Source organism: Apiospora aurea, assembly GCF_038362705.1.
Source record: "Apiospora aurea strain CBS 24483 chromosome Unknown utg000008l_segment0_segment0, whole genome shotgun sequence".
Taxonomy (NCBI): domain Eukaryota; kingdom Fungi; phylum Ascomycota; class Sordariomycetes; order Amphisphaeriales; family Apiosporaceae; genus Apiospora; species Apiospora aurea.
In genome coordinates, this window is record NW_027117395.1 from 3379015 (window position 1) to 3393975 (window position 14961).

At 56.9% G+C, this 14961-nt stretch overlaps 4 protein-coding genes across 4 annotated transcripts; 2 read left to right on the plus strand and 2 right to left on the minus strand.

Moving 5' to 3' along the window:
* Nucleotides 1-269: 269 nt before the first annotated feature.
* On the minus strand, nucleotides 270-1385 carry PG986_012505 (pyrroline-5-carboxylate reductase; the record flags this gene model as incomplete). The annotated part of the gene is given in 3 exon segments (XM_066848727.1): nucleotides 270-554; nucleotides 568-1235; nucleotides 1343-1385. The coding sequence occupies 3 exon segments, from the start codon at nucleotides 1383-1385 to the stop codon at nucleotides 270-272; spliced, it is 996 nt and encodes a 331-aa protein (XP_066695423.1).
* Nucleotides 1386-2436: 1051 nt separating this feature from the next.
* PG986_012506 (DHA14-like major facilitator) lies at nucleotides 2437-4131 on the minus strand (the record flags this gene model as incomplete). The annotated part of the gene is made up of 1 exon (XM_066848728.1): nucleotides 2437-4131. One exon carries the CDS (start codon nucleotides 4129-4131, stop codon nucleotides 2437-2439), a length of 1695 nt encoding a protein of 564 aa, XP_066695424.1.
* A 1188-nt stretch (nucleotides 4132-5319) lies between these two features.
* PG986_012507 (uncharacterized protein) lies at nucleotides 5320-10984 on the plus strand (the record flags this gene model as incomplete). The annotated part of the gene is made up of 3 exons (XM_066848729.1): nucleotides 5320-5766; nucleotides 5926-6681; nucleotides 6746-10984. 3 exons carry the CDS (start codon nucleotides 5320-5322, stop codon nucleotides 10982-10984), a joined length of 5442 nt encoding a protein of 1813 aa, XP_066695425.1.
* A 1356-nt stretch (nucleotides 10985-12340) lies between these two features.
* PG986_012508 (uncharacterized protein) lies at nucleotides 12341-14538 on the plus strand (the record flags this gene model as incomplete). The annotated part of the gene is made up of 3 exons (XM_066848730.1): nucleotides 12341-12658; nucleotides 12716-13184; nucleotides 13799-14538. The coding sequence occupies 3 exons, from the start codon at nucleotides 12341-12343 to the stop codon at nucleotides 14536-14538; spliced, it is 1527 nt and encodes a 508-aa protein (XP_066695426.1).
* Between the last annotated feature and the right edge of the window lie 423 nt (nucleotides 14539-14961).

Consider the following 14961-nt stretch of genomic DNA (forward strand, 5'->3'; position numbering starts at 1 on the left):
ACTTCTTCTCTGTGGCGAATTCCTTTTAATATGAACATTTGTGCTATACAAGCTTGGCATTTTGCTTACTATAGCTGAGACTTAGACGACATACCCTGGCCCAATTTGCTGATCAGAGTACGAACTGAATGATAATTTCCCGTTTGCCATCGCCACATATAAAAATAGAGACTCCGGCGTTCATGTTTGCTACGCAGAGGTAATTATGATTTCGATATTATTGGGGTCTTTGCTACACCCAGAGGATATTATGACATGATATGCTATGGCTATGAGCTGTTCCCATTGGAGGATGCCTCCAGCTCGAATATCCTCGCCAGAGCCTTCTTCATTGCCATTTCGAAGGCCGTGGCCACGTTCCCCGCACGCTCCTTGCCTGCGAGCACCTGCAGTCCCCTGGCCGTACAGCCTCCCGGTGTGGCCACTTCTTTTATCAGGTCGTCGGGGGTCTTGTTCTGAGCCAAGACCATCTCGGCAGCGCCTTTCATTGCCTGCGCCGCCATGCGGAGCGCGAGGTCCCCGTCGAGGCCCGCGGCCTTGCCCCCCCGCGGCGACTCCCTGCAGCACCGGGGCGTAGAAACCGACGGCGCAGCCCGCCGTGATGGTGCCGGCGGCCATGAGATTATGGGGCAGCTCGGTCACATGGCCGATGGACCCCAAGATCCAATCCGTCAGTACGTTGTACCGCTCCGGGAAGCCAGCCGGCCGGGGGTTGACGATAGTCTCCGACTGGCCCACGAGACTGGCGGCGTTGGGCATGGCGTGGACGAAGTAGTACTCCTCCCTTTTCCTCTCGGCGGCATCGGCACCACTAACACCGCTGGAAGAAGGAGGTTGACGGCTTATCATTTCCCAAAGCACCGTGTCCGTGATGCCCGCGCAAATGTTTAGCACCAGCTTCCCCCGCAGCGCGTCGGTCATGCCTTTCTCTGCCACGACTTGGGCGACCTGCGATGGCTGGCAGCCCAGGATGACGGCGCTGGCCTGGCGCACGGCCTCGACGTTGCGGTCGGCGCGCCAGATATTGACGACCTTCTTGTCGTCCTTCGTGTTATTGTACGCAGCAAACTGACCCTCGAGACGCGAGGCGCTCTCGGCCGTGCGGACGCAGGCCAGGAAGCGCGTGGGCAGCAGCGGCTCCTCGCTTCCGGAGTCGCTGCCGTCCCCCTGTTCGCTCTGCGGCTGCTCGTTGCTCGTCTCGAGCACGCGCTGGAGGATGGCGCTGCCGAGGCTGCCTATATGTGTGTGCGTGTGTGTGTTAGCGACGTGGCTGTTCGTGGTGACACCAGACCGGTGGTGAGGCAAACAAGTAAGTGTATGGGCAGGGTCGGCGAGAACGTACCGCAGCCGATGACAGCCATCGTGGGCTCTAGATCGACCGTCATGTTGAGATTGGATGGATGATCTCTTGCGTCGAGTGGAAGTCCTATTCAGCCCTCACGAGAGCTGTGAGGTGTCGAGCAATATCTCGTGATCTTTGGAAGAAGTACTATTCGGATTGGCTCCTGTCCGTATCTTCGTACTTGTTTGTGTACGTTTGCGAGACACTGGAAGTTGCGCGTGTAATACCGTATGGGTGGCAGTGAGTAAGTAGGTATGTAACGACGGTCAGGTCTCCTCCGGTACTAACCACCACAGGGGCCCCCAAATTTTGCCACGGGCATTCGGGGGTTGAAGTTCGAGCGGACGTTGCATCGACGCTCCATCGGCACTGCACCATCCTCGTACGGACCTGCTGTATACGGCATACGCGGCGGTTGCATATGACCAATGCACAGGACGTTTCGAAAGTGCCGATCTCCTGCCGTTTCTTTGGTAGTGCGGGCGCGACACCAGGCCAGACTGGATCAAGTATTCGCTGCGAATACTCCAGCCGTCGGCAGTCAGCTTACTCTATTGCTCACGCACTGGCACCGCTATGCAATCGCTCGTCACGATTATGCGGTGTATACGTTTCAGTTTCTTTTGGAGGTGGGTGGTGTGAGTGCAGATGACCGGTTGGGGATTGCTATGCAGTCAGACGGGTTCCCTCCCACCCTTAGCTCGGAGTGCCGGGTAACCAATCGTTGACCAGCCCCAGGGGAGGGATGGCGCTATAGTCGAATCTCGGATATTTTCCCCGGCGGACTTGGAGGAGATGCATGCTGCAACACTTGGCGCTGACCACCTTACGTTATGTAATGAGTTGGGGTTGAGGACCGATTACAGATCTAAGGCAGCAGGTTCCCGAGACCTCCTGCATCGGTCCCTGCCCGCCGATATGTCATCGACTATGAGCTGCCATAAGTGCATTGGGACTCTGGGCGTCTGGGGTACTTCGTCATTCGCTATTGAGGAGTAATGATGCATACTATCGCTTCGGCAGTTGAAGCGTTTTGGGGTCTATTCGTTTCAATTACATAGGATATCATATCGGTCATCAGCGTGAACACAGCCTCAGTGCTGCATCTTCTTGAACCCCAGCCCGAACCCGAACAAGGCAGACAGGGCCCCGCCCGCCGTTGCAACATAGAAGCACTGAGATATAGCCGAACTAAATGCGTCCCGGAAGACGTCGTGCTGCCCAGGGGGCGCCAGGTTGATGATCTCCGTCGCGCCCGTGTTGATAATCATCTCGCGCGTGAGCCTCTCGTCGACCTCGTGAAGCTGGGCATACACGCGCGACGCGAAGACGTTCTGCGTGATGCTCAGCATGACGGCCGAGCCGAGGGCCTGGAACAGGGTGACGGCCGCGATGGCAGTGGGGATGTCGCCCTGGTCCAGACCGATCTGAACAATGACGGCCCCCTGCTGCATCCCCAACCCGACGCCGATACCCACCATGGTCTGGTAGCCGATCCACTCCCCCGCACCGCTGTTGGGGTCGATGGTGCTCAGCAGCCCCGCGCCCGTAGCGGAGATGACGGCCGACACGAAGATGATAAGCGCGTAGTGGCCCGTCTTGGACACGATGACGCCCGAAACCAGTGAGAAGAGCACCGCGGCCGCAATGATGGGAATCAGCCGTATGCCCGAGTCCCTCGCCGTGATGCCCTTAATGGACTGGAACCAGATGGGCAGGAAATAGGCGACTACATAGTAGACGCTGTCGAGCATGAAGCAGTACATGGACGCGCTGACGACCCGCTTCATGCGCGCGATCCGCGGCGGCAACGTCCCGCGCTCCCCGAGCCATACCTGAACGCCCGCGAACGCGAGCAGCAGCATGCCAAAGACGACGAGCAGCGCAATGGGTGCGGGCGCGCTCCAGCCCGAGAAGCCGCTCACGTGCAGCGCGAAGAAGAGGCAGATGATGGCGCCCGTGAATAGCGACAGGCCGATGGGGTCCAGCATCCTGGCCCAGTCGGCCACGGAGAGCAGCTGATCCTTGTCTCTCGACGCGGTGCGAGGAGACGGGTGGTACAGGAGCAGGATGGCGAGAGCGACGGCGGCGCCGAGCGGGAGGTTGATGTAAAAGCACCAGCGCCAGGTGAGGCGGCTGTCGGTCAGGACACCGCCCAACAAGGGGCCGCAGATGGCCGCGACGCCGTAAATGCTGCCCACGGAGGAAGTGTAGATGGCGCGCTGGCGCAGGGGCACGACCTGCGAGACGATGATGAGAACACCGCTAACAATCCCGCTCGCCCCTATTCCCGCCACGACCCGACCGACAATGAGCGCGTCCGACGACGGCGCCGAGCCGCTGACGGCGCTGCCCACCTCGAAGACGAGCAGCGACGACAGCAGCACCCACTTGCTCGACAGGTGCTTGTACAGCTTGCCGAACGTGAGCTGGAAGCAGGCCATGGTCATCATGTAGCCGGACCCGTACCAGCCGACGTCGTTGAGCGAGTGGAAGCCGTCGGTGATGCGCGGGATGGCCGTCGCGATGATGGACTCGTCGAGCGCCATCAGGAACACCGACAGCGCCATGGCGAGGCTCAGGGTAACGAACTGCAGGCGGTTGAGGTGCTGGACGCCCGTCTCGTCGTGGCCACTACCGCCACTGCCAGTGCCATCGCTGGCGAAGGCCTCTTCGGGGCTGTCTCTGGTTGACCCTTGAGACGCATCCTTGGTTGACGGGTGAAGAATGGACTTCTCCATATCAGGGGTAGGGCCTTGGAGGCCAGCCTGCTCTATCTGCTTCTCCATTTCTGCGAAGGAATGTTTTCTTTCCCAGCGCAAGGAAGACAGGAAACAGAAATGGGCCGAGTGGAACTGGCTGTTGGAAAGACCCCTTCGGGAGCCTTCCTGGATACCGTGTGACTTGAAAAGGGGGATGGAGAGAAAAGACCTCCGGTGCGGCCACCGCCGGAAGGTAGAATGGTGTGCTTCAGGCGGTCTCAACGCCTGCAGTGTATTTTACCTATCACCTTGCAGTCTGGAACACCCTTGAGTAGTCCGCAGCGCTAGTTTCTGACAAGACAGGGTATAATATCCACTCCCTAGCCCAAGAGAGTGCATACTTCGTCGCGGGAGACCGGGGCAGCGAGCTACGAATACGGCGTTCGGCTCAGCACCTTCCTCTTTGGAAAATCATGGTGCACTGTTCCACTCCCTACTCGATTGATGTCCTCGATTCAGAAAGGTTGCCCAATCGCGTAAGTCCCCGGGAAGCCGAGGAGCCGTCGTTACTGGCGGATCCTCCCGCGCCCCCGTCGTTCATCGTCTCTTCAACGGAGGGTTCGTCTTGAACCGCGTCACTGGTTTCCACAAGGCAGGGTTCTAGATTCACTCCATACGAGGCCTATACCACAAGGACTATAGGCATACACTTACAGGATGCGGTTCCAGTTGGACTTCCGCCCACGGGCTTTCACGTTGCAGTCGTCCCCTTGATTGCCTTGGCGCGCCTGGCGGTCAAGGCGCAACAGAGATCCTGCAACCGGTATGGCTATGACCGTATGCGGCACGGCGATCCAGCGTGAGATTTTAGTAAGCCACAAGGATGCGAATGTCAACAGGCTGACAACGTCCCGTCCCCGGTGAGACACATCATGTAGGACGGCACGCATGTGGCTGCCGCAAGCAGGCACTCTGCAGGACCGTTGAAGTTGCTTTTTATTTCGAATATGCCGACGGGTTGGAACTCGTATGCGCTTATCCGATGGTGTCCGACATCGCTTACCTGCTGACCCCCTCGCCAACCGCGGCCGAGGTAGCCCGGGTGTTACGGGTGATCGATTCCGTTGCCTTAACGGCCATGGCATTATTTCAGCAAGCATGTAGGGTTGGCAAAATGCGAGGTATCTGCAGAATCGACTTCGCGACCTTGAGAGAACCATTCGTACCAGGCGCGCAAGAAGACTCAGTGTCCAAATCGATGCAGTAGTAGGCAAAATGACCTATGCCACCATTACCCCTATCTTCAGAGGCGGCGACGGCGGCGGCGACAGCCAGGCTCAGGTGTCCAATTTCATCGAAGCCCTCAAATTCAGCTTTTCTATCGTACTTCATCACTTCTATGACACGGACGAATATGCTGTCTTCCGCGAAGATATCAACTTGAGCGGAACGATCATCCAGAACGGGGACGCCAAAGCCAAGAAGAGCAGGGGCATTGGTAAAAGGATCGCATATGATCCTCACATGTATCAGAACGTCTCATGTTCTGAAGCTTTGGAGAACTCATCCTCACCTTCAAGTGGTGACGTGGACGTGGGCTCCTTGACAAGCCAGGTCAATGGTGAAAAGGGGACATCTCCCACCAGTACACCTTACCTCATGGTCCTCAATTGCGACCCACCTGCACCAACGAACAATGAAGCGCAATATGACGATATCGGCGTAAGTTCGTTAGAAATCAGTTCACCAAATTTCGCTTCGTGTCAAAAAAGCTAACCACGTATCACCCCGTAGTACGGCCTCCTCATTCACGTGCAGTGCACCCAGAAGTTACACAAAGTATCGCTCCGGCACAATGAATCCACTTACTCGGATTTCCAGATGCGCGGATTCGCCAGGACACTGAAGAAGCTTGTAGGCACCATGGCCGAGACACCTTCGCTCCCCGTCGCTAGCCTGGACCTCGCGGGTGATGAAGATTGTCAGATAATAGGCGACTGGAACCGGGAACCCACGATCGCTGAGAGGGCCTGTCTGCACCAGCTAGTCGAGCGGACGGCGAGAAGCCGCCCAGATGAGCCCGCGATTGTCTCCTGGGATGGCACCTTAAGCTACCGGGAGCTAGATTCACTCGCGGGCAGACTAGCTTCTCATCTCAGCACCAACTATGCCGTAGGCCCGGGAAAGAAGGTACCCCTCTGTTTCGAAAAGTCGCCCTATATGGTGGTCGCCATGCTGGGCGTGCTGAAAGCCGGCGGCGCCTACTGTTGTCTGGACCCGGCCCATCCCAGGGCCCGCCACGAGTACATCATCAAATCGGTTGACGCCTCGCTGATCATAGCCTCTCCACACCAGGACCACCTGTTCCAAAGGGTCCCAGGTGTATCGGTGTTGACACTCGACGCGCGAGCCCAGGATACACTGTCTCCCACGGCAGCAGCAACCTCTTTCTCCTGTAGCGCCGTCGGTCCCGACGACACGTGCATGATCGCCTTCACGTCGGGCAGCACCGGCGTACCCAAGGGTATCGTACACACCCATTCCACCGTGGCCACAGGCCTGGTCGAGAGCGCACCGCGCCAGCGTCTGAACCAGCCGGGGACCCGGGTATTCCAGTGGGCTGCGTACACGTTCGACGTGAGCCTGTCGGAGATCTTCTGCCCCCCTCCTCCACGGCGGCGTCATGTGCATCCCCTCCGAGGAAGAGCGATTGAACGACGTCGAGGGCGCCATGAACCGGATGCGGTGCGAGTGGGCCTTTTTCACGCCGACCTTCTCCCGCTTCTTCCGCCGCTACGACGTGCCCTCCCTCCAAACCCTGGCCATGGGCGGCGAGGCCGTCATGGACGACGACATTAACGCCTGGGTTGGGCGTGTCCGAAGCGTGTTGCAGGTCTACGGACCCGCCGAGTGCGTGACGTGGTTCATCAAGGAGTACACGGAGCCCACGTACACGACTATTTCCTTCGGGAAAGCGACCAATGCGCACTTATGGATCGTCGACCCCGATAATGCCGAGAGGCTGATGCCGGTCGGGGCCGTTGGCGAGCTCTTGATAGAGGGGCCGGCCGTGCATGTTGGGTATCTCAACGACGCCGCCAGAAACGAGGCGGCATTTGTACAGTCGCCACCCCAATGGCGTAAAGCCATAGGTGCGCCTTGCACTGACAGGATATACAAGTCTGGGGACCTCGTACGCTACCTTCCTGGTGGCGAGATGGCCTATGTCGGACGTAAGGATGCCATGGTCAAACTGCGCGGCCAACGCATCGACCTGGGGGAGATCGAGTCTGTGCTGCGCGTCACTTTGGGAGGCACCGCCGACGTCGCGGTCGACTTAATCGTACCGGCCGGCAAAAACCGCGACCAGGCGCTCGTCGCGTTTATCCGGTTTAGAGACCAAGAAGCACCCGCACAGGAGACGCTGGCACAGCTGGTACCCTCGTTGCAGATGGAATTGAGAAAGGACCTGCCGGAGTTCATGGTGCCTCGCATATTTTACCCCATGGAGGAATTGCCCTACAACGCCTCCCGAAAACTTGATCGTAAAGCGCTGCGCGAGTTCGGGTCGTCGCTAACTATCGAAGCCCTCATGAAACCAAACGCTGCGGCGGCTGCTCACACAAACGGCACACAACAGCACCCAGCGGTCCTTACACCAGCCGAACAGTGTTTCCAGAAGCTGTGGGCGGACTTGTTGCATGTGGAGCAGTCCGAGATCAAACTCGATGACAACTTCTTCGCTCTTGGCGGATCATCCCTTTCGGCCATCCGGTTGATCGCGTTCGCCCGAGACGCAGGCTACTCGGTCACGTACACGACCATCTTCAAGAGCCCGACGCTGCGAGAAGTCGCCAGTAGCGCCATCCCAAAGGTGGAACATCAATCGGCTGCGGCAATTGAACCTTTCGCATTGGTCCGAGAAGATCGCCGGAGTGCCGTGTTAGAGGAGGCTAGCACCCAATGTACGGTTCCACTGGCAGACATTACCGATGTCATCCCCATCACGCCACAGCAAGAAGGCCTATGGGCGCTGTCTCTAGCAAGTGACGGCAACGATGGAAGCTACGTCGCCCACTTCACCATCCGGCTGCGCGAGTCGACCGACGTGGCCAGGTTCTGCGCAGCCTGGGAAACGGTGGCAAACAATGCGGCTTTCATGCGGTCCCGATTCATGCAGTCCAACGCCGGTGCGCATCAAGTCGTGCTGAAGAACGCCGTGGCTTGGAAAGAGGGGCCATCAGTCCAGGAATTTGTTCAGTCGGAGTTGCAAGACTCGGTAGACTTTGGCAAGCCTGTAACCAGCTACGGACTCATAAGGGATGAGCCCACTCTGAACCCTGCCCTCGGTTTCTCAAACAATGTGGTCGTGTGGAAGTCCCACCATGGGCTCTACGACGGCCACTCCATTGTGTCGTTCCTCAACGCCGTGGCCCAAGTCTACCGAGGAGAAACCTTTGGGCCAGAAGTTCCGTTCCCACGGTTCATCCACCACCTGCAGACGATGGACGAACGCGCGTGTCGAAATTTCTGGAGATCGCGATACGAGGGGGTCGAGGCTGCCACGAACTTCCCCAAGATCCCCTACCCGACCTACAGGCCGCGGCCATCCGGGTTCTACCGGAGATCCATCACATTCCAGCAGCCGGACCACTCGCGCATCACCAAGGCCAACGTGCTACGCGGGGCGCTGGCACTGACCATCGCGCAAGTGACGGGCGCCTCCAACGTCAACTTCCTCGAGACGCTCGACGGCCGCTCCGTTGCCGTACCCGGCGTCGAGTCCATCATCGGCCCCACGTTCAACACGGTTCCGCGCAACACGGCCGTAGACCTCGGCCTGACCGTGGAAGGGTTCTTACTGCGCATGCAGGACACCAGCACCGAGATGATGCCTTTCTCTCTGTACGGTCTGCAGAAGATACACACGCTGTCACCGCAGTGCGCGTCCGCGTGCGAGTTCCAGTCGCTGCTGGTCATCGAGCCGTCGTATTTGCGCGAGTACACTGATGTGTTTGACTTCGACGAGACCGGAGGAGGCATCCACCGATTCACCAGCGACTGCATCCTCTGGAAATGCGACATGCATGATGCTGGGGTCGAACTCGGGACGAGTTTCGACGAACACGTCATTGATGCCAAGGAACTGAGATGGGTGGTCAACTTATTTGAAGAAAATCTTTACTTCCTCTGCAGCGGGGAGCAATCTCTGCCATTATCCGCCAATCCGGCCACGCTCATTGCATCGCACGCATTTGCGCATAAGACAACCAGCAACGGCGTTGCTGCGGCCCCTGAGCCTCCTGCTACAAATGGGACAACACCCGCGCTCATGAACGGGTCAGGTGGCCAAGTGTCGCAGCTTTTGAGTAAGGCCTGGATCAAAACTCTTGGTATGGAAGAGGACGAGTTCTCCTTGACCGACGACTTCTTCCTGAAGGGCGGTAACTCGATTCGAGCCATGGAGTTCGTTGCGGCAGCTAGGGCTCTGGGAATATCCATCACCGTCGCCAAGGTATTCCAGAATCCTTCTTTCCTTGCCCTGGTGAAAGTAGCGGCCTTGCAGAATATTGAAAGGGACGACGGAAGCCTGCCATTCTCAACAATAGGTCCGCAGTACCCCAAGGACGAACTCATCAGATTCGCAGTCACGCAATGCGACGTCAGCCCCTCTGAGATCGAGGACATCTTGCCTGCAACTCCCCTGCAAGCAGGTTTCATGGCGTCTTCGGTTAGAAAGAAAGGCGCCTGGATGACTCAAACCCAGTACACCTTCCCGAGAGACGTATCAGTCGAAATGATACGAGCCATCTGGACCAAGCTTCACGAACACTACCGTACGCTGCGCACTCGCCTTGTTCAGACCTCTTCAGGGGTCTACCAGGTAGTCACCCGATCACCGCCGCTGTGGCTCGTGTTTGACGATCATTCGGTTTATATGAACGCGGACCGTGAGATGACCATGAAGTATGGGGATGCCCTGACCCGCTACGCAATTGGCTCACCGGCGGCTACTGGCGGCAGGCGACGGTCAATTTTCACAATGCATCACTCCATTTATGATGGCTTCACGCTCGATAAGTTGCATCACGCTCTGAACCAAGCGATGAGTGGGCACCAGCTTCTCCCAGTACCGACGAGCACGCTCTTCATGCGGCACATTGCTGCTATCGACGAGGCAGCAGCCAAGACGTTTTGGCAAAGATATCTCTCGGGCTACTCGGGCAGTGACGCATTCCCGCCTCAAGTGAGCGTACCCCATGTTCCTGAGGCCAACCGCACGTTGAAGATCGGGATCAATCTTCCTAGTCATCGAGAGTGGCCCTCCATCACCCTGCCCACAATCATCTTGGGGGCGTGGGCGTTGGTGGCTGGCCACTACTCTGGCGAGACAGAGGACGTGGCATTTGGCACGAGAGTATCTGGCCGGGGCGCGCCGGTGCAGTCCGTCATGGACATGCTGGAGCCGACTATTGCACACGTCCCGGTGCGCGTCAAGATATCTCGCGATCAATCAGTGGGGAATTTCTTGCATCGTCTCCAGATCGAACAGTCGGAGGTTATGGCGTACGAGCAAACCGGCCTTGCCAAGATTGCGGCCTACGACGAGCACTGCCGGGCGGCCTGCTCGTTCCAGACTATGTTGGTGATCCAGAGACCCAGCGACGAAGTGGTTGATGGACTCGGACAGCGGATCGGGGTATACGAAGAGCTGTCCGATTACAAATACTTCAATGACTGGGCGTTGCTGGTGGATGTTTTCCCGTCGCTCGCGGGCGATGGAGCTCAGTTGGTGTTCTGTTACGATGCCTCTATTCTTAGCGACGGGCGGATCAAGGAAATGGCGCAGCGTTTGGAGCGGGCCATCGCTCTTCTCGCCTCATCCAAAGACGGCATAGCCGGTACCACGGAAGCAATAGGGTCGGATATAGATCTATGAGCTAGTGCGGAACAGAAGGCGAAATGGGTTGAAGATGGGAGATGCATTGCGGAAAGGGAATGAAGCAAGTGGGTTTGGCCGAGAAATGTACTTGTCGTTGACTCTCAAGTGTCGCTGTCTGGAGGCTGGCGCAGCTGAGGCTAGCGACGGAAACTGGGAAAGGGCAAGGTTGGGCAAGGTTGGTGGTCAAGCGGACAGTTCGAGGGAGCCCACTTCAAAAGGTTGGAGGCCGGGAAGGCACCAAGGCATTGGGTAAACTACTACAAGGAGGAATGCTGTAACCTAACTAGTGCTGGGAAGGAACAATACGACAGCGCGACGTCGAACAGGGTTTTAGAATAATAGAAAGATAAACCAATACCTGTCTCTTGAAGAAGAGTATGCACGTTATTTTGAAGTACCTTTTCTTTCGAGCCTCCCGTTTCTCTGGTATAGCTCGGTAAAGTCAAGTGGTTATCGCGAATACTTCGATACCAGCCTCCAGCCCGCCTGGTGCCTGCCAGGTGGAAGGGTCAACTCGGAAGAACAGGGCTTCTGAACTTGAGGGTCCTCTTTAGTGCCTTTAGTCGCTCGGGTGGGGAATCGTTGCTTCAAATCCGTGCGCTTGCAGAAGCACTGGTTCCTTTCTTTTCCCTCCCCTCCCCCCCCTCTTAGCTGGCAATCTGGCAATCCGTCAAGCGCCGGGGGCGCGCATCAACTCCAGTAATGCAAGAACTCCAGTAATGCAAGAACTCCAGTTCTGGGCGTCCCAATCATGCAATGCACACACGATTGGGTCCCGCACGAAACACCAGCAATCACCACAATCATGTGTGGATTGGGCAGCAAAGCAAAGGGCTGGGGCGGCTGGCCGAAGGAGGGGATGGGTCACTGGGGAGAGCGACTCTAGCGGCTGTCTGGCTAACTGACGTTTGGACGGATAAAGTGTCAACCCAATAGATCGACCCAGCCCGGCCAGTACATGCGCAGAATGGAGACGACTGGATGGGCCGGACGCGCCGGCGTCCACTTAGAACCCCGGCCTGCGATCAACGACGAGTCCCAAATCTTCGATACCTCACCGCTTGACACGTTCCCAACCCGGGCCCAAGCTTTTACGATGAATGATTCCTCATCTCCAGGGCGATGGAGTCGATCGTTGCATTGCGTCCTTTTTTCTTTTACCTACCTGCGCTGGACGCTGGCGGTATTCTGTGAAATTTCCAGCTACTGTTTACTCGTTTCTCTCTTTTTCCCATAGGCCCAGCCAGCAGCAGGGGAGCCCGAAGGAAAGGAAAGCTCGGCTGTTTCGACGACGATAACGGCCCTATCGCGGTAGCTGAAGCGAAGCCGGGAAACTCGGTCGTCCCTCTCAGGATGTGGGCATGCAACAAATCCTTGCCCGTCATCCCGGCCCCAGATGTCGTGGGCTTGGGTGTATTGATCGCTTTTGTCGGCTCGAGTAGTCTGGCAGTCGTGGGGTTGTTCATCCAATACCTATTCTTCTACAGCCCCAAGCATGAGATTTTGGCGACGCCCGAATTTCAGCAGCAATGGACCGCCACCAAACGACCAAATCCCATCGACGCCGTGTTCCTATGGAGGTTCCGATACGTGCTCCGCCAAATCGGCATCAAGTGCACGTGGGTACGGACCTCGCAGGAAAAAAGTGGTCTGGAGGCCGCTTTGGACCAGGTTGGTGCTAAACGGTAACCTTTTTGTGTTGGACTCGGAAACTGATTGGTGATGCAGTGCATATTAACGATGGCTGATACTCAGCTGGGAATGGGCATCGCGATGCTCATCTACGGTTTCGTGTTGCTCTCTTCCGGGTTATCAGCCTACACCTGGTGGAACATTGTCGGACTGGTCTGGTTCTCGTTGATCACGAACCTCGTTGCTCACTCGTACTTGCGCACCCACTACTCCGCACAACCCGGAAAGCGGCGATGGAGGTTGTGCCTGGTCATTGCTCTGCTTTTGGCCCTCATGGTTTCCATGGTCCCGACAGCGCGGATGAGGACTGTCACCATGGCGGCTCCTGAGCACCAATCACAACTGCTCACGACAAGGGCACTGTGCTACTTTCCCAAGCTGGGCGAAGGTCTGGACGTGAGTCGAGGTGATCGCTCGTCAGCACTTGCCGGAGCCTACGTGCTCGCACTCCTGTGCCTTGTCTCGATCTCGTCCCTTCTCCTACGGCTCTACGAAAGGCCGGGCAGTACGCTATACAACTGGTGTACGCAGTACCGGGGGAGACATGCGGAAGCCTCTCAGTGGGCATTGGATTGAGTGCGTGCGCTGTGAGCATCGCTACTTGCTCCTTGCTGTTCGGCCCTATCTGGCGTTCTGGCTCGTGCTACGCGTGTATACGGATTTGCTGAATTCCATCTTGACCGAGGTAAGCTTCAGACTATGTTCACTGTATTCGTTGGCAGCCGACTAACACACCGTAGCTACTCTGCAGTGGAGCTCTTCTTGCTTGGGTCGTTGTCCGTTACTTTTCGATTCGTGCCATCGACGGTTCAATTGGGATAGAGTGGTCGTTGACTCAATTCATTGCGCTGGTCTTCTTTGCTGCTCCCTTAAAAGCTCTGGCAGATTTGCTCTTCACACGTAAACCGACATTAGCGACAGTACCTGAGCCCAAGCTGCAGAAGCCTACCCCCTCCTCGGTCCTCGTGGTGGAGCCGGATCCGGTCGAACAAGCGAGCGCAGGAGCAGGGTGGCAACGTGGAAAGTGGTGAGACACAGTCATTGGTCACGCCATCTATGCAATTGGCAGGTTAGTAAACTCTCGACTATTTGGTTCGTCATAGGCTAACATAAATGAAGGCGAAACCGAGAGTGCCGTCGAGCCGACATCAGTACGATTGGAGGAAACCGATCACGCGGACCATGCCGAAGATGTGGACGTGAGTTCCTACAGCTACCTCTTCACGGGGCTGGAGGGGCAAATCTACTTCGGTACGCCGTGGTTTCCGGTAGCGCTGCCAACACTGGCATTTGCCACGGTGTTATACATCGCCCTCCTTTTCGCCCTGCCTCTGGTCAACGCGATGCTGCCAACAGAGATTGTGCGGTTGACGGGGATATGGTATCTCATCTATCACCCCGCATTGATTCTCATCTTCTTCCTGAGCTGCATGGCGGTTGAGGAACGGACAAGGTCGATCGAAAAAGCCCAAGCGACGTATCGGACCCTGGCAGCGGTTACAATGTTTCTCTCGGCTGTTGCGGTCATCGACACTATATTTGGACTGGGTGGAATCCCCATGTCTTACATTGCAATGGGTGCGCTCGGGCTATCCGCCCTGATTTACATACTATACGGCTGTGTGACAGGACCCGGGCGTCTGGCCAAGGGCAAGGACCGCTGCAACTACACGGGAGACGACGACGTTGAAGATCAGCGAACACCCTTACTCGGGCCTAGACAGGTCGCGCCGCCGCCTATTGCCCCGGTACGCACGTTTCCAGTTCGCAAGGCGATTCGCTACCACGGTCCTGCGAAACGAGCACGCCCTGGTAAGTCTGGCCTCAGCAAGAGCTACAGTTACGGCACGATTTCATGAGTATGTGCTACATCAACGATGCATGTGAATGACAGGTGTTTGGGTTTTGGTTTTGGGGTTTGGGGGTTTCTGATTTGGAACGAATTTCTTCTGTGGTATCATGAATGACTAGATGACGAACGAACTCAAAAGCGCTGGATTTAGAGGGGAACAAAAAAAGAGAGAAAAAGGAAGCAGTCACAAGAAAGAAGACTTGCAACCGTACATTGCATATAGAATAGATTGGATACCCCATACAAACATACATGGATGAAATTACAATTGAAGGTATACTTCACATTGTGTCTCGGGCTCTCATTTCGGGATGGGCGTTTCGCTATTGGATTGGTGCTGGGCGGGCTTCCGAATGTCTCTGTCACCTTTTCCTTTTCGCCCATCTCAATATCATTTGACAACGACCCTGACGATCCCGACGAGACGGGT